Raw genomic sequence first — 22,293 nt, 5'->3', positions numbered from 1 at the left:
GGAACGTGCATACGTACGACGAGTTATTGTCAGTTAGAGAGCTACCTGTTTACCGACTGCTTACCGTTTTCGAGGGTAGAGGAGCGCAAGCGCGCGGGTTGCCAGACTGCATTCAGCCAGCCGAACACAGCCTAGCTCAGCTCAGCTCTGCTCCGCTCCGGTCCGCTTCCAATCGGCGAGGGAGTAACTGCGGTGGCCGCTTGCGGCTTTTTGTATAAGTATAACCTGCCCACATATATATATATGGAGTAGGGTATCATTTAGACGAAGTAAAGCACGATATTTACGCGTAGCAAGTTGAAATAGACGAAATAATATTTGTGAGTGCCATATTAGTATTATTGGCTATACGATGTCAGTTGAAGTACTTTAAAATGGATTTGCATACATTTGAAAAGCGTAAAAGATAAGATAAGTAAATAGATAACCCAAGTGGTATGTGATGTAATATTTTATATTATATTAGTATTATGGTTTATAAGATCCAAGTTGAGGTATTTGAAAGTTTGAGGAACTAAAAAGATAAGATAAATAAATAAATGATCAGTTCAGCTCTACAAGTTAGATAAATTGTTTCATTCCATGAGACTTTAAGCGTTTATAATGCAGTATTAGTATTATTCATATATATGTATATATATGTTTAAGGTATAAAAAAGCTTACTTAAGATGGGACTGTTTACTAAATGTAGTTATTAAATGTATGTTGATAAATTTGGCTTGTAATGAAACTTTATATAGAATATACATGTGTACTACATACCCTACCATAGCCTACATGATTTCGAGGAGTTACGACTTTATATATGATAATTCTTTATAGAAATGCCTTGGATTGAAGTTTGGATTTTCATTGTTTAGTTGTCGAGCTGTTGAGATCATTTTAGTATTTTATATTTATCTGATCTAATGGAATGTATATAATATACAACTCTGAATATATGTTTTCCTAGCTATTACCGAATTCCAACAGATTATCGCTTCAACAGTCTGGCAACCTTTTCTCCCGCACATGTAAAACAACAAAAGGTATGCGGCTAAGTATTAAGAGGAAATAACATAACACAGTCAGGGTCTTAGCGAGCTGCCACTGCAATGTTTGTGGTAAAAGAGAGAACGAGAGAGAGGGAGAGAGAGAGAGGAGGGAGTAACGTTTCAGGAAAACGCCCTGATGATGGCCAAGATGCTGCTGATGATGTTGAAGAACCACCAACTGTTTCAAAAAGTAGCAAAGAAAAGCCAGCAGAAGAAGAAGAAGAATAAGAAAAAACTAAAGAATCAGAAACAAGCAAATAAAATACAAAGAAAGGCTCAGGCAGTGACTGAGAAAAGAAGCGATAATTAAGGCAGTGGCATGAGTTGCACAGTGGAACTAAATTGTTGTTGTTGTTGTCAACGCCGTGACTCGAATCAGAGAACAGCGGCAAGTAGTTGCATGTAGCACAAGGCAGAGAATAGACAGCGAGCTAGAGCCAGTGGCAGTGGCAGTGGCAGTGGCAGGGGCCGGGGCACTGACAGGGCCAGAAAGACAACAAAAAACGGTAGCCGTCTCATAGGGCGAGCGAATTGTTATGCTAGTCGTTGCCCGCTCGATGCCGGCTGCCGTGTGTGCATATTTTGCAGCTCTTTACGATCCCAAATAAATTACTCAAAATTTGTGTAGAACATGGAGCTAGCCGTGCGTTGAGCGTCGAGAGGTGAGAGGCGAAAGGCGAGACTCTCGGGCTCACAGGTTCATTGATCGCATTCGAAATGCTTCGTTTTCGCTTCAGCCTGACGAACTGAACCCCGCGGGGGTGTGGCAGCATCGGCTGGTGCAACTTGCAGGTAGTTGCAGAGTTCGTTGCATCATTGAGCCTAATTAATGATCTTTAGACGCATTTCCAATGCCCTCAAGCTGTCGGCAATGTACTACTTTAACATTTGTCATTTGCTCCTGGAATGGTCTTGTAGAATTTGGAATGATAATGAAATGCATTTTTAGGATTGATAATTCTTATAAGACTAACAAAACCTCTTTAAGACTAGAATTCAATTAGCTATGTTTATAAAAAGGGGGATTTGCCTGACATTTTGATATTTCTCTTTAATCCAAATTATCATTATTCTCTTTCAACTTATGTGGGCGCAGTAGATTGAACTCCAAACCTTGTATTGAGTGGGCTGATTTGTGACACTAGCCATTCCAACTGTGACTCAATCAGCCATTTTTCAATCAGAATCAGAAGGCAATGATTCTATCAGTCAGTCAATCAGTTAGTAATCAATCAAGAACTTATAAAATCAGCTAAAGGATCAACAAGTTCGTCAATCAATCAGGCAATTAGTCGGTCAATCATTCATTCACTCTGTCAAGCTGTGACTTACCCAATTAGTGTTATTCATCATTAAATCAATCCTTCAATCAGTCAATAAAATAAGTTATTAAAAGTTATATATATTATAAATCAATCAATCAATAAATCAGTCAAGAAGTTATTTAATCAGTGAATCGTCAAATGAAATACTCTTTCCTTTTAGTCAGTCAATCAATCAAGCATACAGATTGTACCTTATCTAAGCAGTGATTATTAGTAAGTCAGTCAATGAGTCAGTTAAGTAGTCAATCAATCAGGTTGGCAGTGATTTAAGCAGTCAAATCAAACCATCAGTCAGTTAAATAGTTCAGCCAATCAGGCTGTTACTTAATCTATTTTTCAATCAAATTTCTGGTAAGCTGTTCGATTCCAGTAAGTCATTCAATCAGTCAAACAATCAGTCATTTAATTTGTAATATATAATTTGAACTCTCATATATTAAATTAAGCAGATCTGAAAGGTTTCACATCAAAACAATTTATACAATATTTTCTTGGTATATTCTTTATTTAATAATTAAAGCTCTTATTTAGTGTTTTTTATCGTATATATTTTTTTGTTTCGGTATTTTCGTTTAGTATTTTCTGAAATATTTGTTAATGGTCTGCTGGCTGTCACACTGTTCTGTATATATATATGTATATATGGTATATGCATACTAAAAGTATTATCTAAACGAATTAGCACACTCATTGATTGGAAAACTCTATTTAAAATATATAAAATATATTCATGTGTGTGTGTGTGAGTGTGTGTGCGTTTAACACTAACAAAAATTTGTTGTATTTCAATAAGCCAACACTGATCCACAAAAGAAGGGAAATCAGCGCATGTCTAAGATCATATATGTCCATCAAATCGCATATATGACAAAGTAACTACTGGATTGTTAAGTATTCAACGGGCTCGCACAGCATTCTCAATAGTTTTCCCTGCTGGCAATCCCCAGCAACAAAAGAATATACGTAGAACCCAAGCCTATCGATGTTTCATAAAAAAGCTATACAATTATAATATCATAATAAAAATTGTGTCTAACTAACAAAACTTTTCTTAGCTTGCCAACGTGTGTTTCCAATAGGGACGAAAACCGTTTTCATTTATATAAATTTAACTTTTTATTTCTTTCTAATGTGAAACGGAACTGAGACAGATGTTAAACCTCTCCTTGGTACAGCCCATATATATCTACGAGATTTGATGATAGATTTGCTATTTAGGATGATTCAGAAATTGGTCATGAATTTTCATCATTTTTTAGCTTTTTGTTTTTGCCATAAGTTTTCATTTTCAATCTTGTAAATATTATCTCACTGCTTAAGATACCCGTCTAAAATGGATATCCTATATATATGTATATATATGTGGTTGAGCCTTTGATTACCTAAGTATTTCCATTTGATTAAGCCTAATGAATTCTGTTTTTGTTGTACAATATCTAAGCTTACTAAATATGCTATATATGCATGTGTGTGTATGTGTATTCGTGTGTGTGTGTGTATAACAAGACAACCTCACTAAACATAGGCTATAAGCTATTGTAATGTATATATATATATATAACAAGAATACATACCTCAAGTCTCTCTAAGAGGTATGCGCACTTCAAAATAGTTTTAAACCCGATTCGACTGACTGCATAAATTCCGTGTCCTTACTAACTATAAAAACTCTGGACTATTTGCTATATAATTTGTTGTTCTTTCTCTACTTCTTGTTTGTATGTGCTTAAGAGCTAATTTTTGGTAGTACCTAGTACCCGTACTAATGTTGCCATCCGCCCCGCCCTCGATCCGCCCAGATGCTAACTAGTCCATGTAGTAGCTAAAACTGCGACGCTTGCGTCGACTACTGAGCGCCGATCTGGAGCGTGTCTTTAACCTTAGTTACCCGGACTTGATCCAACGATCTATGGAGTACTCCAGTGCGGATATCCAACTGCAAATATTTATTATGTTATATAATTATGGGTTGGCTCTATGGATGGCAGGGCTTACCGCTTCTTGTCCATTTCGCTCTCGGTGCAGAAATAATAATGACGCAATTTCGCCTCTGGTGGTATTATCTCGAATGAGTTCTTTTTGCCGGACGCATTGGCCGACATCGAGGCCACTTTGTAGCCATGCAAACAGGCCATGCCTAGACGACACCACAAATTGATACACAAAATTTAATTAATTAGCTGCATGCGTCTGTTGTCTATATGCCGCAAATACCCTGCGAACTCAAAGCGAGGGAGGGTATGATGGCATTTTGTATGGTAATATTTTTTCAATTCACTTCTGATGGAAATCGAAAATGTGGACCTATTCAGTTTACTTTGTGTGGCTTCTTTCGACTCTTACTTAACAAATTTTGTTTTAATTTTTATATAATTTTTAAAAAACTTCTTCTGAGCCAAAAATTATAAATATATAAATTATAAATCATATCTCTAAAGCGTTCAGAAAAGTTAAAATCATTCACTTCTCGAGCTCATATTCATATATTCTTAGTAGCTTAGGAAGACAGGGTATATTTAAGTTAATAACTCCTGCACAAAGTCTTGATCGAGAATTTCGGCAATTAGTAGTCACTCAGAGGGTATCTTTTGGCTATATATATATATATGTATATATATGTTCAGGTAGACTGTTCTAGAGCAGACTTCTTTTTTATTGTTGGTGACTCACCGAATGCACTTTTGCTATTTGCATCTTGATAAAAATAGAGACAGGCATCCTTAAGTACACAATAGCGTTTCGACCAGCCGCACCACCTTGAGCCCAATTTGAGCAAATAGCCAAAGCAATCGGGTCGCACGATGCTGCCGGGGCTCTGATACAGACAGCGAGCACTACAAACAAAGAGAGAGAGATAGAGAGAGAGTAAGTGAGAAAGAGACAGAGAGAGAGAGTGAAGATCCATTACCTCTTGTCCAGCCACTGATTCTCCTGATTGGCCGCTTGACGCAGCAAATTCAACCATCTGTTGGTCAATTCCTCCGAGTCAGCGGCCACATACATGGGTATACCCTCGCCGGAGTCCACCTTGAAGGCGTAGGGCTTGCCTATGTCGAGGGGGCACAAGTCCACAGTATGCTTGGCCATTATCATGGCGCCCACGGGCTGAGAATCCTAAAAGTAAAAATTTTAAATTGATTTTTAATTGATATATATGGAGATGATGAGGTTTTCCTGAGCTACTTTTAGCAATAGATACAAAGATACGTTTTGGGCAAGTCTATCTGAATTGATATACATTGACTTAGTTCAGTACATATTTATATATATTATATAGCATAAGTTGTCACTAAATTATCTTAAGGAACTTTTCAAACGGTTCCAACTATTTGATAAGCCAATTGGAATTTGTATATATTCCAATTGGATATTTTGTCTCTTATGATAGGAATAACCCCATGTATATAATATATATAATATAAGTATATCTTTCAGTCTGACCTTTTACTAAATCTATTAATAAAAATATTAATAAAAAAGAAATATTACAAATTGTTGAATCAAAAATTGAAAGCAAACAAGAACAATCTCTTTAAATGTGAAAATGAATTCAAATTTTTTTTATTATTTTAAAATATATATTATTTAATATTTATCAAAAAATATTTATTTTGTATTTATTATGTTTGAATTCATCAATTTGTATATGGAATATATATTTCCATTAAGCAATTTCTTCTAACTAAAATCTATTAAAATATCTGTCAAAAATTAAATATTTTTCTAGTCCACTTAATATGTTTATCCAAAACCTATAAATATCTGACTTATTATGTGTAATGCATAAGCTTTATATATAATTTGTTAAATTATAAAAATTATATATAATATCTATATAATCGGCTCGAAATTCTTTGAGTATTTTTTAACTTAACTGCTCAGCTTAATGTCAATGACTTACATCTTCCGTTTTATAGTAGTATAGACAGTTGTCGGGGCGCAGCGAGAACCAACGTCGCACCCACTTTTTGCTGTTAGGCGCACCTTTGGCCTGGCCGCTCTGGCGCCACAGATAGCCACTGAAGATGGGCTGACTGGGTGGCTCCAGCTGCTCGTGCATGAGCACGCCGATGGTGCGCGCCACCTGCAGCTCCAGCTTTTCGCAGCCATCGTGCGCTATCTTGACCACCTCTGTGTGATGCTTGTCCAGCACCTGCACGCCATTAACTGATATGATGATGTCGCCAACCTCCAAGCCGGAGCTCTCCGCCGGCGTCTCTGGCTCAATGGCAGCTACGACCACAGGCTTGGAGCCATGTATGCGAAAGCCGAACTCACCCGAATCGCTCTTGACCACAACCGTCTTGTCCACGCCTGCGAGAGAGATAAACATTTATATATAGATATAGACAGTGCGTATATATCGTAATCCCATGTATATATATATCTATGCTAGATATGATTTGTGTGGTTTTATTTCCGGAGACATTACCGTGCGCCCCGTTGCTGAGCGTTGTTATGACGAAACTCTCACGTGCCCATACCAAGAGCATTAGCTTCAAGACCTCTTCGAGTTTGCGCCGTATCGAGTCCGGCGACGAGTTCGATGATATCAATTCTGTGGCATTTGGAATATACGAGTTGAGCCCATGTGAAATGCGAAATCTTTACTTTTGTTTACCCACCAATCATTTGCTTTGATTATTGTGTAAATAAAAACTTTTTTGTATTTTGAGTAATGGCGATCAATGATCGACGATCGACGCTCGACGCTCGACGCTCGACGCTCGCCTTGAACACTCGGAAACAGTCTGAAATTTCGGTTGCCCAAATAATTTGCACTTTTCACATTTGATAATCGCGAGTTCCGATCGCAGACGATGCCTCGCATCGGCACACAACAAAGCACGCACCGCAACTATTTGCGATAACAGAATCAAACATAAAAAAAACTATTTTTTCCGCTTTTTTAATTCGTTTTTTTCGTATGCCAACTGCCGGTCATGAAAAGCAGCCGCGAAGAGCGCCAGCGACCCACTATCATGAGGAAAACACGCACCAACAGGTGTGCCGGGAAGGTCGAAACTTGAATACTCTTGCTTGCCAAAGCAGAGATACATATCACAGACAGATGCTTAATTTTCTGTCTTCGATTATTCTGTAAGCTGATCGATATATCGATTTATGTTTGGGATAACAATTTTAGTATTTCCAATGATACCAGAAATTTAATGAGTAGCTAAAACTTGCTTTCACATAGCCCTGCATAGAAACGCTCAGCAGACGCACTCCACGTGGCGATCGTGCGTTATAAACGCCGTGACACAATTGTAGTACCCCCGGGTTAGGGCATAAGAATAGCTCTCTCATCGCCATTCCACGAGCACGTTGTGCCAAATATAGAAAACGCATACAGGGTGCTCCCTCTACTTACGGAAATTGTTGTGCTTCTGGCGATGATACATCTCGAGTGTGCAGCGACGCTGAACGAGTCGATGTAAGATCACCTGGTACTTGGCGTGGAAGCCCTTCTCCGATTCGGTGGAAGCGCGACGCTCACGGGAACGATCTGTAAATGAAATCGAGTCAACAATCGAATGGCATGCATAGTTGTGCAACTAACCGAAGCACTGATGATCCAGCTGTGTCCAGAGATCATCGTCGGTCAAGCGCGTATAGCGCCCCGCATCGTAGTGACCCTTATAGATAATGTGCTGGCTTTGTTCCGTATTGATATCGGGCAGCACGCAGGGACTGGAGCCAGCGGGCCGTAGTACTGGAGTATTGGGTAGATTTGGCGCCCGACCACGTTCCTCACTCTGCAAGTAATTGGATAGAGTTCTCTCTCTGTCTCTGTCTCCTGCTCTCTCCCTCTCTTCCTTACCTTAGCACGTATATTCTCCTGCCTGGTCTTGTAGTGCCTGCCGCGCTCGCCATGGTAGCGCTCCTCGGACCTGAAGCGCTTGTCCATCTTCTTGTAGAGCCGCTGGGTGGTCTTGGTGGTCACTGGCGAGTCGGCAAAGTCGGAGGGCGGCTTCACAATATCCGCCTCCTGCTCGATGTAGGGTATGGACTCCACAGAGTCGCCCGCTAGCTCGCTGACTGTGTTGTGCTGCTTGCCCTCCATCTCTTTGCCGCAGTGCAGGCAGTGGCCCTGATCCGCGCTGGCCGCATTGCCATCGGCTTCGCTGTAGAAGACCGAATCGGAGCCAGGCGACACGGAGCGCAGCGACTCAATGGACTTGGCCTTGAGTTGGCCTGCCTCCGAGGCTGATTTGCTTGCGGGCAGCGCAGCTGCTGGCTGCTTGGGCGACAGCAAAGCTGTGGGCGTCGCACAGCTGTGTGGCTTTCTGACAATCGGATGTGGCGGCTGGTCCTGCAGCGTGGCTGTGCCCGTGGAGGAGGCGGATGTGGTTGTAGTTGTGATAACTGTGGCGGCGGCTGTTGTTGCTGGTGCTGGGGCTGGTGCCGCTGCTGCTTTCATAATGCTGGTCATGCTCGCATCCAGCAGCAGCTCCGTATCACCGCTGACGCTGCTGAGGCCATAGATGGTGGGCGTGGCACGTGCTCGTCGAGCGGCCGCCGCAGCTAGCACATCCTCTCTGGAGCTCTTACGCAACTGTCGTCGTATCTTGGGACGGAAACGTTTCATCTTGCTGGGACTGCCGCCGCCTTCCAGAATGCCGGCGCTGTGCTGCTCCGGCGACTGCACCTTGACTGCGCCGTGGGGCTTCTTGATGGGACTGGTCAGAGCGCGCATGTTTTCCTTCTCAATGTCCAGTTTCATGCTGGTCTTGCGTCGCTTGCGCTCGTCATCCTGGCGCTGACGTCGCGCCTTGCAGTTGGGGGTTATCTGCTCCTCGTCGTCCTCTTCGTGTGGACTCTCATAGTAGCCGGAGGAGGAGTAGCGCACCTCGCTGCGCTCATCTTCCGATATGGACTCCGGCTTGGGCTTCTGCGGTGTCATTTCCGCCGCGCTCACCTTCATCTGTCCGCTGGGCGCGCTGCTCACGGTCTGAGGCTCGCACTCCTTGGCTGGTGACTTGATGGCTTGGCCGGACACTTGGCAGCTGCCCGACGAAGTGGTGCTGCTTATCGAGTGCGATGGCGACTTCCGCGTCAGCTCAGTGGCCGAGCCCAAGGGCGACTTGAGCTGCGTCGACTTCACGGACGGCTTCTCGTCGTGCTGCAGCAGATCCTCGCGCATGGAGTAAAGCGAGCTGGCGCTCTCGAAGGAGCTGCCGGCATGTGTCTTCTCCAACTGTGAGCTTTGAGTGGATACTACAATAGAGAGTTGGTTGGCTTGAATGCAAATTCGATGTGTTGTTTCGTTAGAAAGACAGCTAAAGCATTGCGAGCAAGGCGTTCGTCAGGCAACAACAACAAACTAGAGAGAGTTTTGGATGTGGATGAACTAAGAGGCGTATATAAGGCTAGAGGCTATAGGCAGAGGCTAGAGACTAGAGTAGTAGTACTAAGGCAACAAGCATGAGAGGCGTTTGTAGATGAACACTGACTGAGTCCGTGGATACGACATAAACATTCAAGGATGGGACGTCACACACACAGAGACACACACACACACACAATACTTGTTAGCCCCAAACCTGGCACTTGTGTTGTCGACGATGAGCTAGTCGTTGTCGGCGGTGTCTTAATACCTGGTGTACGTTTCGATGTGTCCGTGCAGGTGGCATACTCATCTGTATTTGTGCTGCACTCCGAAATGTCTGCGCTGCGCGCATAGTCCACGCCAGAGGGCAGAAACGAGGCATCCGAGTGGCTAAGCGTGGGCGAAACGAGTTTAGAAAGGAAATACTTGGGCTCAGCGGAGTGAGGAACCAACCGCTGTTTGGGCACTCCGGCCACATACATCAGTTGACGTGCGTCCGGCACTGAGCCTCGAGAGACCATGCTACGCTTGGGCAGCGGCGAGCTAATCGTGTCCGGCAGCTGATTGCTCGAGGGCGTCACGGCTATGGCGGGCATTATGATCGGTTGAGTGGGCGCTGTAGCGGGCTTTGTGGATGTGGGCGTGGGCGCTTTTATGATCTTGGGCAGTGTCTGGAGGCCATAGGTGGGACTCTATGAAGACCAAGAAATGACAAGATCTGAAAGCTTATTCGAAGTGCAACACTCACCAGTTCCTCCAAGTCTAGAGCATCCGTGTCCACGGAGCTGCGCTGCTGATGCTGCAGCAGCAGATTCTTCCGCTTGGACGAGGGTGTCAGCAGCAGATTGGAGCTGTAGGAACCATCGGAAATATCCTTCTGCTCGGCTGTTAGCACAGTGACCTGTGACTCGTTCCAAATGCCGTCGGAGTGATCGCGCGTATTATCATTGGCCAGCGAGTCTGAGGATGGATAAGTTGAGACATTGGCCAGCAGCAGCTCATCGCGGCAGGGGCTGGCCGGCGTGGAGGGCAGACGCAAGCCAGGTGGAGGACAGATGGTTGTCATGGCAGTATAATCGTCGTCCAGACTCACTGAGCGCTTGCGGAACTGGGTGCGCTTGTCCAGGATTTCCGTGGCAGCTGGCTCTATCTTACAGCTGCATGGCGTAATATTCTCATAGAGTGGCTCATCGTCGTCGGCTTGGTGTTGCTCGGAGTCGGGTTCGTGCTCTTGGTGCACCTGCTCGCTGGCTTCCTCCGGCTCGTCCTCCTCCTCGTCGTCGTCCTCCTCTTCGTCGCTGTGCCCAAGCTCAACTTTTCTAGCCTCAATCTCGACTGGCTGCTGCTTCAGCTTGGGCAGCGTCAAGGCGGCCGCCTGTGCCAGGCGCTGCTGCTGCATCTTGCGCATAGCTATCTCCGCCTTGTGCTGCTTCCGATGCTTCAGCTGCTGCTTGGGACTGGGCTTGGGCGAAACGTGTGGCTTGAAGTCTATGAAGATTTCCTGTTCGTCCCTGGGCGACGGCACGTCCGAAAAGCAACTGACCTTATCGCGATGCCGGAACGAGCTGCGTGGTCCGAAGCCATCGATCAGCTTCTCCGTTTGCCCATAGACCGGCATGGACTGCCGGCGCACATCGTCCCGCCTGAAGGGTGACTCCTCCATGGGCAGCATGGACATGCGACGTTGCTGGGCAGCGGCCATCACCTGGTCCATGCACACCTCGGAGCTGTAGCTCTCCGTTTCATGGGCCCTCACATCTTCCTCCTCCTCCTCGTCGTCGTAGTACTCCTCCACGGCCTCGTCGTCGTTCTTGCAATACTCGCTGGGCGGCGGCAGCAAGTGAGGCCGCGTGAAGTCCAGTGGAACGCTGTCTGTCATCAGCTCGGCGCACTCCGTGATGTGCTTGCAAACATCATGGCTGTGCAAAGCATCCGCATGCCTGGGCAGGCTGTTCGAATAGTAATCCGTCTCGGTGCGCGCGTGCGAGGTGCAGGCGCGACGCGGCAAGCTGTTGCTCTCGTAGTCGAAGCTCTCGTTGAGCGCCATGGCAGCTGCATTCACATTCACATACTCCACATTCTGCTCGCCGCGTCCGCGACTCAGGTGCTCCATGCCCAGGCCGTAGCTATGCGCGTCCAGCAACGGCGGCGGCGGCTTGTAGTACATAATATTATTCTGAGCATCGGAGAGTGTCTGCAATGGCACCACATCCTGCGATTGGGTGCGATATATCAATTCGTGCGGATAGTTCGAGCTGAGGAGAGTCGAGGTAAAGAAATACACATTGAAAGTGATTGGAACAGGGTTAAACGGGGCTGGGCACTATGTGCCACTTACTTACCCCTGATAATGCTGATGCTTTAGATCCTTGCCATTGGGTATCTCCGAGAGGCTCTTCGTTAGCTTCTTGCCATTCTGCAGGCCGTTAGTCTGGGCGCCTTGGGACATGACCTGGATGCGATGTGGCGCACGTGGGCTGAAGGCCAGCAGCTGTGAGTTGGAGAGACCCTCGCGACGCGCTGCCACATCGGTTTGGGTGGCCTGCGTTTTCATGGCATTGCGGAACTTTTTCTCCACAATAAGAACCTCGGGACTGGGCGGTGGCAGCGCCACTGGCAGTGGCTGCGGTATAATCAGACCCAGCATGTTATCTAGGCTTACACAAAGATCTGATTAGCAAAGTTTAAATTACAATTCAAGCAAACCCACCTGGCAGCGGCTGGTGTAGATGAATGGGCGCATGATGATGCTGACACGGCTTCAGCTGCACCTGAGCTGGCAGCCAAGTTTTCGGCAGCGTAGAGCTTTGCTGCTGCGGCTGTTGTTGCTGCTGTTGCTGTTGCTGTTGCTGTTGCTGTTGCTGCTGTTGTTGTTGTTGGTGTTGTTGTTGGTGTTGTTGATGCGTGAGCATGGGCTGCAGAGTCTCGTACATGGAGCCCGTGGCAATGATGGGCTTCTTGCCACCAATCAAGCGCTCCTGACTGCGCGCGCTTTTCAAGCGACCCGAGGAGCGAAAGCCCGCATTGACAGTGTCGAAGCTGGTTAGGGTATGAGATCGAGCGAAGCTCACGTGCTTAGTTCTGGGAAAGAGATTTCGAGAGTGTTTGGAGAAGAGTATTTTCAGTTTTGAGAAACTTTCAAGTTTTCATGCTGTAGTTAAGTTAACATTTAGTTATAACAATCTCAGTTGCGATATGTCATATTTGATGTCGTATATTTAACAGCTAGTTAACATAGAGTCAAGTATGTGTTAATAAGCCAACAATTTAATTTAACTACTTGTTAAATATTCGACTAAAAGATTATTAGAAAGTATTATAAGCAGTTCACTGTTAACAATATGTCATGAAGCTAACATTCAGTTTCATATTTCAAAGTGAGCTACTCAAAAAGTTAAGCTGTTTGTTAAGTAATTGACAGAAAGCTGACAGAGTGAGTATGAAATAACTAGATACAAGGGAAGATATATTTATAGAAAAGCTCATAACCCATATATTCAGAAAAATAATAGCTCAAATGCATTGATCATTTCTCATCAAATATATTCGAATGTCAACAGAAGATGAATTAAAGACTTGACTTTTATATTCAAGTTTATCCCATTTTTCATAATAAATCCCTTCTGAAACTAGCAAATTGAACTGTGCTTAAGACAAGCTGTTTAACAACCACTTTGACAGTCACATATGTAAAGCGTACAATTGCTGCTGTGTTGGCAGCTGCTGCTACTCACCTGGGATTGCCAGACTGGTGCTGGTGGTGCTGCTGCTGTTGCTGCTGCTGTGGCATCGGCATTGTGGCATATGTGGGGCAGTGATACGAGCTGTGGAACAGAACACAGACCGAGAGAACTATTAGCAAACAGATAAGCCTCATCGAGTGGGGCATTTAACAAACATGGCTCTTCTTCTTCTTCTTCTTTTTGTTCATTAGTCACGTGCAGACACATAGCGTTTAATAAAATCAAATAAACAAATAAAAAATATATAGATATATGTTTATATATATATATATATATATATATATATATTAATTAGCGCACTCTTTAAACGTTTCTCTTAAGTTGTAATTAAATTTTAGATTTTAAGTTTAGTTTTCGTTTATCACTTTACATACCAAACATTTACATTAGCGATTTGATTGGTGTGTGATGTTGGTGGTGTAGGATGTGGTGGAGCGCAAAGCTCGACATAATAATTCCGTAGCAAAACATCCTGGTAAAAGGATTCAAGTGGTGCTGTACAACAAGTTGCCCTTTTTACACATTTTGTTCATTTAGTTATTGGATTGGTTTCAATTGTTTAATTGGTTTTTAGTCGGTTTTAGTTTTGTTTTGTTTTGGTTTAGAGAAGTGGGGAAGGTGAATGAATAACGAAAAGTATATAGGAAATATATTTTACAGCTTCTTTTGATTTCGATTTGAGGGGAGTTCGCAATTGCAAAGATATTTCAGTGTAGTTTACAGAAAGCGATAGAACTTGGAAAGCAAAAGCGTTTTTTGTTGGCAATATGCGCAGATGATATGCAGGTTGTTGTTGTTGTTGTTGCATGGGAATAGTTTCGAGCAAGCATAGCAAGCATTTTACATAGTATGCATAGATAGGCAGGTAGATAGAGAGAGTGAGAGAGAAGGCGAGCGAGCGAGCGATACTACGGATAGTGCGACAGTTAAGCTAAGCATGATCTCTAGCGACAGTTTGACATAGCATTTTACAATATGGTTTTTGGCTGGGAGTTCATACGGCAGCTACGTGTTTCGGTTAGACTCGTACCTCGAATCCGTCTGGTAATCGCTGTTGTTGTTCATCTGCGCCGATTGCCCTATCCAGTTGTAGCGGCCACCCAGGTCCGGCTCACTGGACTTGCCAGTGCTCAAGATCGATGCCGGTTGACGGCGAAAATAGGAACTATCCAATTCGTGCGTGTCCGTATAGTTGTTCTGATAGCTAAGAAGGAGAAAGACGCAATGAAGTGGCTGATGAGGGCTGTCATGCTGCTCATACGCACCGCGGATACTTCTCGAAAGGCGCATAGGCAGCCAGGTTCTCGTCGGAGGGCACACGTCTGCCCACACAGCCGCCCAGAAAGCTGCTCGCCTGTGTCTGACCACGGCGCGAGAGACAGCCAAAGAAACGCTCTCTACGCGGACGCTGCTCAATGCTATGCAGCTGACGATCTGTTAGGCAGTACTACAAAGTAGAGAGCAAGAGAGAGCGGTATATTAGTTATACATGGCATAAGGTGTAAGTGCCTCACCTGTTCTCTTATGTCGCCGCGCGAATAGACGGAGGTGCGAGGCTGCAATTCGGTGGAGAGCGTTTGACGCAGACGTCGACGACCCGTGTGCTCATCTTCAGAGTCGTAGCTGCGGTCCATGTGGCTGGAATAGGTGGCCTGATTGGGATCAGAGGTTGGTGTATTGTCAGTGTCAAACTTAAAATAAGAAACAAAAGCTAGCAACGGACTAAGTGTCGAATGCGTGATATTACGCATACGCAGCGTGTAGCGTTTCAGATTTGCTTGTACGAAAAAGAATTTGTATTGAAATAAAAATAATAACTAATAAACTTAATTGAAAGCGAAATGTTGTTATAAATCAAAAATCTTTCATTTGGACCGTAAAAATTATCTATTAAAAAATAACTTTTTAGATATTTAATTTTCAAATATTTTAAAAAGTGTTTGTGATGTGACTAAGACTTAAATTATTTTAAGTTTCAGTTTTTATGTGAATGGCTCAAGAGAGTTTTATAGTCTTAGTTGACTTTATGTCAATTTCTTAATTATATAATCCACACTATATAAGACATTATATACACTGTCTATAAATCTATTTCTATTTGCTTGAACTACTTATAATAAATTTTCATTTCATTGTGAATACTTTGAATGTAAGAATCAATTAATGTTTATATAAATAAATATAATAAAAATGTCAAGATTTTCAAGTAACTTAAAATGTAAACTTAAAAGCTTAATAAAAAACTTTAAAATAATAATAATAATAATACAAATAATTAAATTTTAAGTAATATTTTTTTGGGCTTAAAAAAATTAAAATAATATTTAATCTGTTTATAAAAATTATACAAAAATATAAACTACAATGATAAAATTTAATTAATGTTTTTCAATTGACTTTCACTTTCATATTATGATGATAAAAGATTTTCTATTTAATGAGAATTATTTGAGTTGTAGACTTAAATCAATTATGAAAACTAATTAATATGCAAATACAATTATAAATATAATATTACTTGAAGAAAATTTGAAAATATAAAAAATTAAAATATAAACTTTAGTTAATTTATTTGTAATCTCAACTAACTCTCAATCAGCTTAAGAAATTCATAGCTCCTGCGCTGATACTTAGCAAAAAGCTGACTATATTATAAACCATCAACCTGCAGTTAAGTTAGCATAATCTCTTACTCACACCAATTTCTCTCAGTGTTTTTTTGCTTGTGCTACCAACCTTGGTGGAGACCTCAATGTTGCCCAATGAGACAGCATGATGTAAACCTGCAAAATGAATTGTTGGTGAATAGCTGCGTTTGTTTCCATTTCTGCTTAGACAAATGAATCACAATAACGTGGAGAGTGTAATTGTGTGTGTGAGAGTGTGTGTATGTGTGTGTAGCTGTAACTATGAAACTGTTTTGTGGCTGTCTCCCAACTGACATGTTTATATGTTCAGTCAGCTCAGTGACTCTCAAGGACTTACCAGTGCCTGTGGCCGAGCCAGTGGCAGTTGCTGATGCTGTGCCACGCAGGGCGATATCCATTTTGGCCCCAAAAATAAATGTTAGCAAGCACACACACACACACACACGCACGCACACACACGCGCGCACACCTTCAACTCCAAGTCAGCTAAGGCTATATATAAACTTTTCGTTGTTGTTGTTGTTGCTTTTGTTGTTGCTGTCAATTGTTGGATATTCACTTTGTCTGCATTTGGAGCTGTTTCAGTTGCTGCTGCTGCTGCTGCAACATCATCATCAGCATCGAGCTGATCATTATGGTCATTATCCGCTTGCTGCTGAGTTCAATATGAATAATTAAAACTTAATTTCTTTCGACAAGAATTGCGTTCGTTGTGCTTGTGCATTGGGCGTTGCAGGAGCAACTCTTGTTACATGCTTGTTGTTGTTGTTGCTGTTACTATTATAGGGTGTTATTTTCGCTGCTCCTTCGCTGTATACCCTGCGTTTGTATATCCAGAGTCTGGACTTATGCAAGGCAACAGCAATCGATTTTCGCACGCAGAGCAAAAACACACGGAGAGAAATCACTTTTGGTTACGTGTGAGAGTTATGCGTGTTTGCCTGGTGGCTCAAGTGTTGCAGTTAATTGCTGGCCAACGCGTGGCAACTCCGTGCTGGCTAATGTCTTTTTAATTGTCTGCTGGAAAATGTAGAAAATCGCTTGCCACAAAAATCACTTTCGGGCCTCCGCCTTTGCGTGCGACGTGTGTGTGTGCGTTTGACTGGCAGCTATTGCTGCTGCTGCTGCTGGTGCTGGTGCTGCTGCTGCTGCTGATATTGCCGCGAGTCGAGAACGCTGGCTCCGTGCGCCGTGGCGTTGATGCTGGAACTGATGCGATGCTGTGCCACAGAGTGCCATCCTAACAGGATGCTGCCAACAGCAGGAGAGCGAGCGAGCAAGAGAGCGTTCAGAGAAAGCGTTCAGAGAGCGCGCGTGCCTGGAAGCAAAAGGCAAACACAAAACAGATGTTTACGACACCATTCGCAGCGAGACTGTGACAGGGCGGCGGGCCAAGCGCGGTGGCCACAGCTACTGGCGGCAGTAAAAGCGCAACAATGAACGGCGCCTGGAAGTAGGCAACAGAACGTGTGCGTGTGCGCATGACGACGCGGCAGAGACGCAGCGTCGCTGCTAACTGCGACAGCGAATGCTGCCGCTGCTGCTGCTGTGTCAACAAAGTCACAGCACAGCCAGTTGGCCAGCACACGGCTAGGACACGGCACTGAGCACTGAGGTTTTCGGCTGTCAGCTGCCCCTCTTCACGCAAAAAAAGAAGAAGAATAATACAACATTTGACGACAATGCGGCGTGAAGTTGACTTTGGCGTGCGTCTGTTTTCGCACGCGTTGCCAGTCGCCGAAAAATTAAACGAGCGAAAGCTGAACAAAAGTTCGATTCGCAACAACGACGAGCCTTTTATGCTCTTTCGCGTGCTGAGCTTTACGCATCTGCCGCATCTTTTCCTTTTTACCTAATGAAAAACTTTCTGACTCAAACTTTCTTTTGTTGTTCCCACAGCATCCACTCTAGGTCAAAGCGGCCCTTGACAAGGGAACCGACATACCATATCAGTTCATATTCCCTTAGGCTTCATATTATATCTGGCACATAGTGCTTCTGCTCTACTTCTACCGCTTCGTCTACTCAATCCTTATCATTTGACTTGATTAACCCATTCAACTTCTTCAGGCGCCTAATTAATTGGCTGACAAGGAAGCCTTGCACTCAATTTATTTTAATTAAAATTAAAATTTTCGTATATATCTACAAATGTAATGTAATTAAAATAAAATTTGTGTTTTCATTATTATTACATTTTTGAGTACAGTCAAACTAATTAGAATACTCCAGTGAGGATAAATTCTATGCTGCGCTCATATATAAGCTGAAAAGTATTTCTGCGTCACAATTTTTAATTTTTTTATTTTTAAATTGAACATAAGGTCTTAAATAAAAACTTAACTCAAATCGTCAAGAAAATATTTGAAAAAAAAAAATTAAATTAAATAATTTTTTTAAAGAAATTTTAATCAAGATTACATAAATTAGATTACATTAATCTGTAATCTGTAAATATTCAATAAAATCAAGAATAAAGTAAGACAAATTCTAGCTTGTCATTATCTCATTATTTGGTACAATCAAATATAGCTCGGTTTTTATAGCCAACTTTGAGGCAGAGTAAGCCACACTCCAATTTACTTCAAGTCTCGCATCTTGCCTTTTGGCAATACCTGCAAAATGCTGCATACAAAGCTGGTTCCATATATGTTAGGTCTGAAATTTGAGCTTTGCTTAACGTTAATCAGTTGCTCTATTCACCAACTTACTCATGCAACTTAAACGGCTAGAAATTCTTTAGGCCTTATAAGAAATACCCAATTTCCCGTAAAATGTTGGCAACTTTAATTAAGCCTTTTTCCCTTACCTGTACCTTCAATTAGCAGCACATGTATTGCTTAGTGTGAATTGACTAAAAATGTACACTAAAATCGAAATGTCATTTATAAATTTTATAAACAGATTCTATTGAGATCCGTGAGAATTTTACAGCTACAAACTGAATAATTAAAGGGAAATGCTCCAAATTCGGACTAGAACCAGCACACGAAGCATACACAACAGTTACCGTTTCTGCTGTTTGCGTAGTTGGCACACACACGTATATAAATATATATGCATATATATATATATATATATATATCTATATATGTGGCCAAGTTGTATAGTCGTAAGACATTTATATAAATTCTCTGGCTGGCGGCACAAATTGTCTTATGCATTTCGGGCTGGCTTTACGGCTTCACTGTCGAACTTCGGTTGGAGGCCCGCGGCTGCCGCCTGTCCTCTAGCTTGCCTTAGTTAACAGACGCAAATATTGCCAGGCTTAACTGTGCTTTGTGCCCAAGTCAATATCAGGCAAATATTAAGCATACGCACAGTGCGCCAGCATAATGCATGAAAAATTGAGCATGTCATTGACGCCGTCGTCCATTGTTGTTCTTGTCTCGACAGTTGCTGTTGCTGTCTCGGCTGTTGTTGTTGTGTTTGCTGCTGCTGCTGCTGTCGACTGTTTTGCAGTCTAGGCACGTTCCATAACGTTGCCCCGGGCTGTATGTACATATTATAAAACGGAAATGGAGCCTGACTTCAACTTCGCTTTGGGGTCAAAGTTTTTAATCGCCTGGCATTAGAGTTGCCTATATTGCATGTGTGTGCACGTGTGTGTGTGTGTTTGTGCACAAATTGACGCTTTATGTTAATGCCATTAATTAATAAATAAAATATGACATTTGCGTGAACCTTTTCTGGCCTAGGATTTTATTAATTTTTAGCACGTAATAAATAAAAGTTTATTGCGGTTTTTGACTCCGTGCGAATCCCGTGCGATCCGTGGTTAAACCCTAGCTGTGAATTTTAATTCCACTCCCATCGCCTGCGGCTCTTTCAATTTGCAGCTGAGACCCGAAATTAGAGGCAGGATTTACGATTTTCTATTTGCTTTATTAACATTTATCACTAAGCTACCAATGATAAAGAGTTACAAATTCAATTATTAAAGTACAAGTTTTATGAGTTGCCAGCGAGCGGAACTCGCGATGGCGCCTAGTTCAAAAATTTTCATATCTAATGTAATTTATTTTTTTTATTACTTTTCTCTGGAATTGTTTTTAACTACAATTTTACCTTAAGTTAAATAGTTTTTATGTTTTTTTTTGTTGACAAATTGAAATAGTATTTTGTTTCGAGCTTAGATTGGCGCATTTAGATATGCATGAATTATGTGTGAGTGTGTGGGTGTGTGTGCGTGTGTGTGTGTAAATAATTTATGTTAAATTTATGCAAAGTTTTTTGCACTGAACACAAATGGCGCAAATTGTATCGCGCCGAAAGAAAAGGTAAAGTTTTTATTTCTGATAAAATTGTTTAAAGTTTTTCAGCAGAATTTATGTGTAATTAAGGTTTTTTTATGACATCGCAAATTGGAGTTTTTTCGATTTTCCATTTTGACATTTATTCCATAGTAAATTTGCTTTTTATTGCATATTTTGGCAGTTTGTTGTTGTTGCTCAAGGCAAGCTTTTGCGTATTAATGATACCCTTGCAGACTGTGCCAAATGTCTCTCAATAAATTATTGAACCCGTATTGAAGGCTGCCCTCAATGCCAACTAAAATTTATCACTGTGATAAGCAAGGTGTTAACGCATAAATAGGCTGAGGCAGGCCTCAAACAGTTTTACCACGTTTTGTTTATGGCCCAAATCAGTAGTTTAAATAATCGAACAATTTAACACAAATTGGCATTGTACTCTAAATAGCTGGAAATAGCTGAATTTAGTAAGCATAAATTTAACTATATTGGATATAGATTTAATTTGAATTGCCGAAGTAAAATCTGAAATCTGAATAGGATAAGTTTAAACTGCGCCATCTGTGTAAGCTACTCTTTGTATATGTCATTCGTGTACAGAAGGAGCAGAATGTGCTCATCTTGAGATGTCAATTCTCTGCCTCAAATGAGACTCAAAAACTGACTTAAAATGACTCGAAAATCTGACTTAATAGAGTTGTTCAGGTTCCGGCTGTAGCCCAGCAAAAACCTACTAAACTCTGTTGTCTCCTGTTGTTATGTATCATTGAGTTCCTCAAGGAGCTTAACAATATCTTCTAAAGATATCTTGGGCAAATCAGGAAGAATTTTAAGATTCAACTGAAGATATCTTAAACAAAGTAAGACAAATTTTTAATTTTTTCTGCGTTAGGTAAGGTCTAGGAAATTTGAAGCTTTCTCTAAAGATGCCCCAAAGACAGTCTGAAAATGTTAAGCATCACTAAAACTGATAACCAAATGTTGTTCTATAACATTCAATCATATTTCCAACTTTAAGTAGAGCTACATGAAGTCAATCTGCAAGTCGAGTCGACTCGCAATTTTTACAAAGATTTGTGAACTCGTCTGCAAGGGTATGCGATCTTCGGTATACCGTAGATTTTTGTTACAACATTTAGTCATTCATTAATTTAATGAATAAAAGACTTAGTTTATGTCAAATATAATTGAATTGGTGCCTCACTTAATTGTTGAATTTGTAATTCAATTTAATTTCTTTGCTTTCCCCCTCCCAGCTCTTTTAGTTTCGCTCATATATTTGAAGTATTTGCACATATGTCCCCATTACGATTAAGTTGTCTATTTAATTAGTTTATTTAATTATGAATTATCTGCTGCTTGGATTTAAAATGATGATGATATCATATATCGATAGCATTGTAATATCTGCATTTAAAAATAAGGCTCAATCCCACAACGAATGGTAAATGGCAAAAGTGTTTCAAGTATTTGCGCATCTTCAATGCATGTAGAGCACACGGCCAACTATATATATACATATATATATAAATGGAATATTTAATTTAAAAATAAAGTACGGAAAGTATGCCGTCGCCCGTATAATTGCCACGACTCGAGTATATTTCGTATTGGTATCGGTGGATAATTTGTATGTTTGTATTAAAATGGACCATTTAATATGTGTTCGACCTGCTCTGCTGTTTGGCCTCTTTGTTTATTCATTTGTTAATATTTATCTTTCGATTCTTTTTTAATTTTTTTTCTGTTATTTGTTCTTTGTTGCGTTTTCTTTTGTTATGAAAATTTTTTGCCTGGTAGCAAAATTCATTTAAATACTTTTGTTTTGAGACAATGATAAAGCTTTTCGTCAGCTAACTGTTTGCCTGTGTGTGTGTGCGTGAGAGAGTGTGTGTAGGTGAGTGTGTGTGTTTGTGTGTGGTTTATAAATCTTAGTTTATGCTTTAGAAATCGACA

The 22,293-nt window shown here is 41.7% G+C and overlaps 1 protein-coding gene across 2 annotated transcripts; it reads right to left on the bottom strand.

Moving 5' to 3' along the window:
• Window positions 1-2,922: 2,922 nt before the first annotated feature.
• Window positions 2,923-17,471, bottom strand: LOC111597797. Of its 2 annotated transcripts, XM_030224418.1 has the most exons (20): window positions 16,422-17,471; window positions 16,173-16,219; window positions 14,951-15,088; window positions 14,702-14,883; window positions 14,467-14,640; window positions 13,811-13,948; window positions 13,428-13,517; window positions 12,404-12,774; window positions 12,036-12,345; window positions 10,442-11,948; window positions 10,147-10,385; window positions 9,908-10,083; window positions 8,185-9,581; window positions 7,924-8,119; window positions 7,735-7,869; window positions 6,262-6,674; window positions 5,269-5,474; window positions 5,031-5,194; window positions 4,356-4,497; window positions 2,923-4,296 (listed from the first exon to the last, which is right to left on the bottom strand). In XM_030224418.1, exons 1-20 carry the CDS (start codon window positions 16,480-16,482, stop codon window positions 4,245-4,247), a joined length of 6,138 nt encoding a protein of 2,045 aa, XP_030080278.1. In that variant the 5' UTR covers window positions 16,483-17,471; the 3' UTR covers window positions 2,923-4,244. The 2 variants fall into 2 exon arrangements, with proteins under 2 accessions (XP_030080278.1, XP_023168438.1); XM_023312670.2 differs by lacking the exons at window positions 7,735-7,869; window positions 7,924-8,119; window positions 8,185-9,581; ... (10 more) ...; window positions 16,173-16,219; window positions 16,422-17,471 and adding exons at window positions 6,793-6,918; window positions 6,986-7,077.
• Between the last annotated feature and the right edge of the window lie 4,822 nt (window positions 17,472-22,293).

The sequence above is a fragment of the Drosophila hydei genome, unplaced genomic scaffold (assembly GCF_003285905.1).
Source record: "Drosophila hydei strain 15085-1641.00,03,60 unplaced genomic scaffold, DhydRS2 tig00008114-arrow-pilon, whole genome shotgun sequence".
Classification (NCBI taxonomy): domain Eukaryota; kingdom Metazoa; phylum Arthropoda; class Insecta; order Diptera; family Drosophilidae; genus Drosophila; species Drosophila hydei.
Note: the sequence above shows the minus strand (reverse complement) of the source record. Positions and strands in the feature narration are given on the sequence as shown.

Coding starts and splice junctions, on each gene's coding strand:
- LOC111597797 (XM_030224418.1), bottom strand. CDS start 16,482: ATGGATATCGCCCTGCGTGGCACAGCATCAGCAACTGCCACTGGCTCG. Junction 16,220..16,421: donor TGGCTCGGCCACAGGCACTG/GTAAGTCCTTGA, acceptor TTCATTTTGCAG/GTTTACATCATGCTGTCTCA. Junction 10,386..10,441: donor CTCTAGACTTGGAGGAACTG/GTGAGTGTTGCA, acceptor TGGTCTTCATAG/AGTCCCACCTATGGCCTCCA.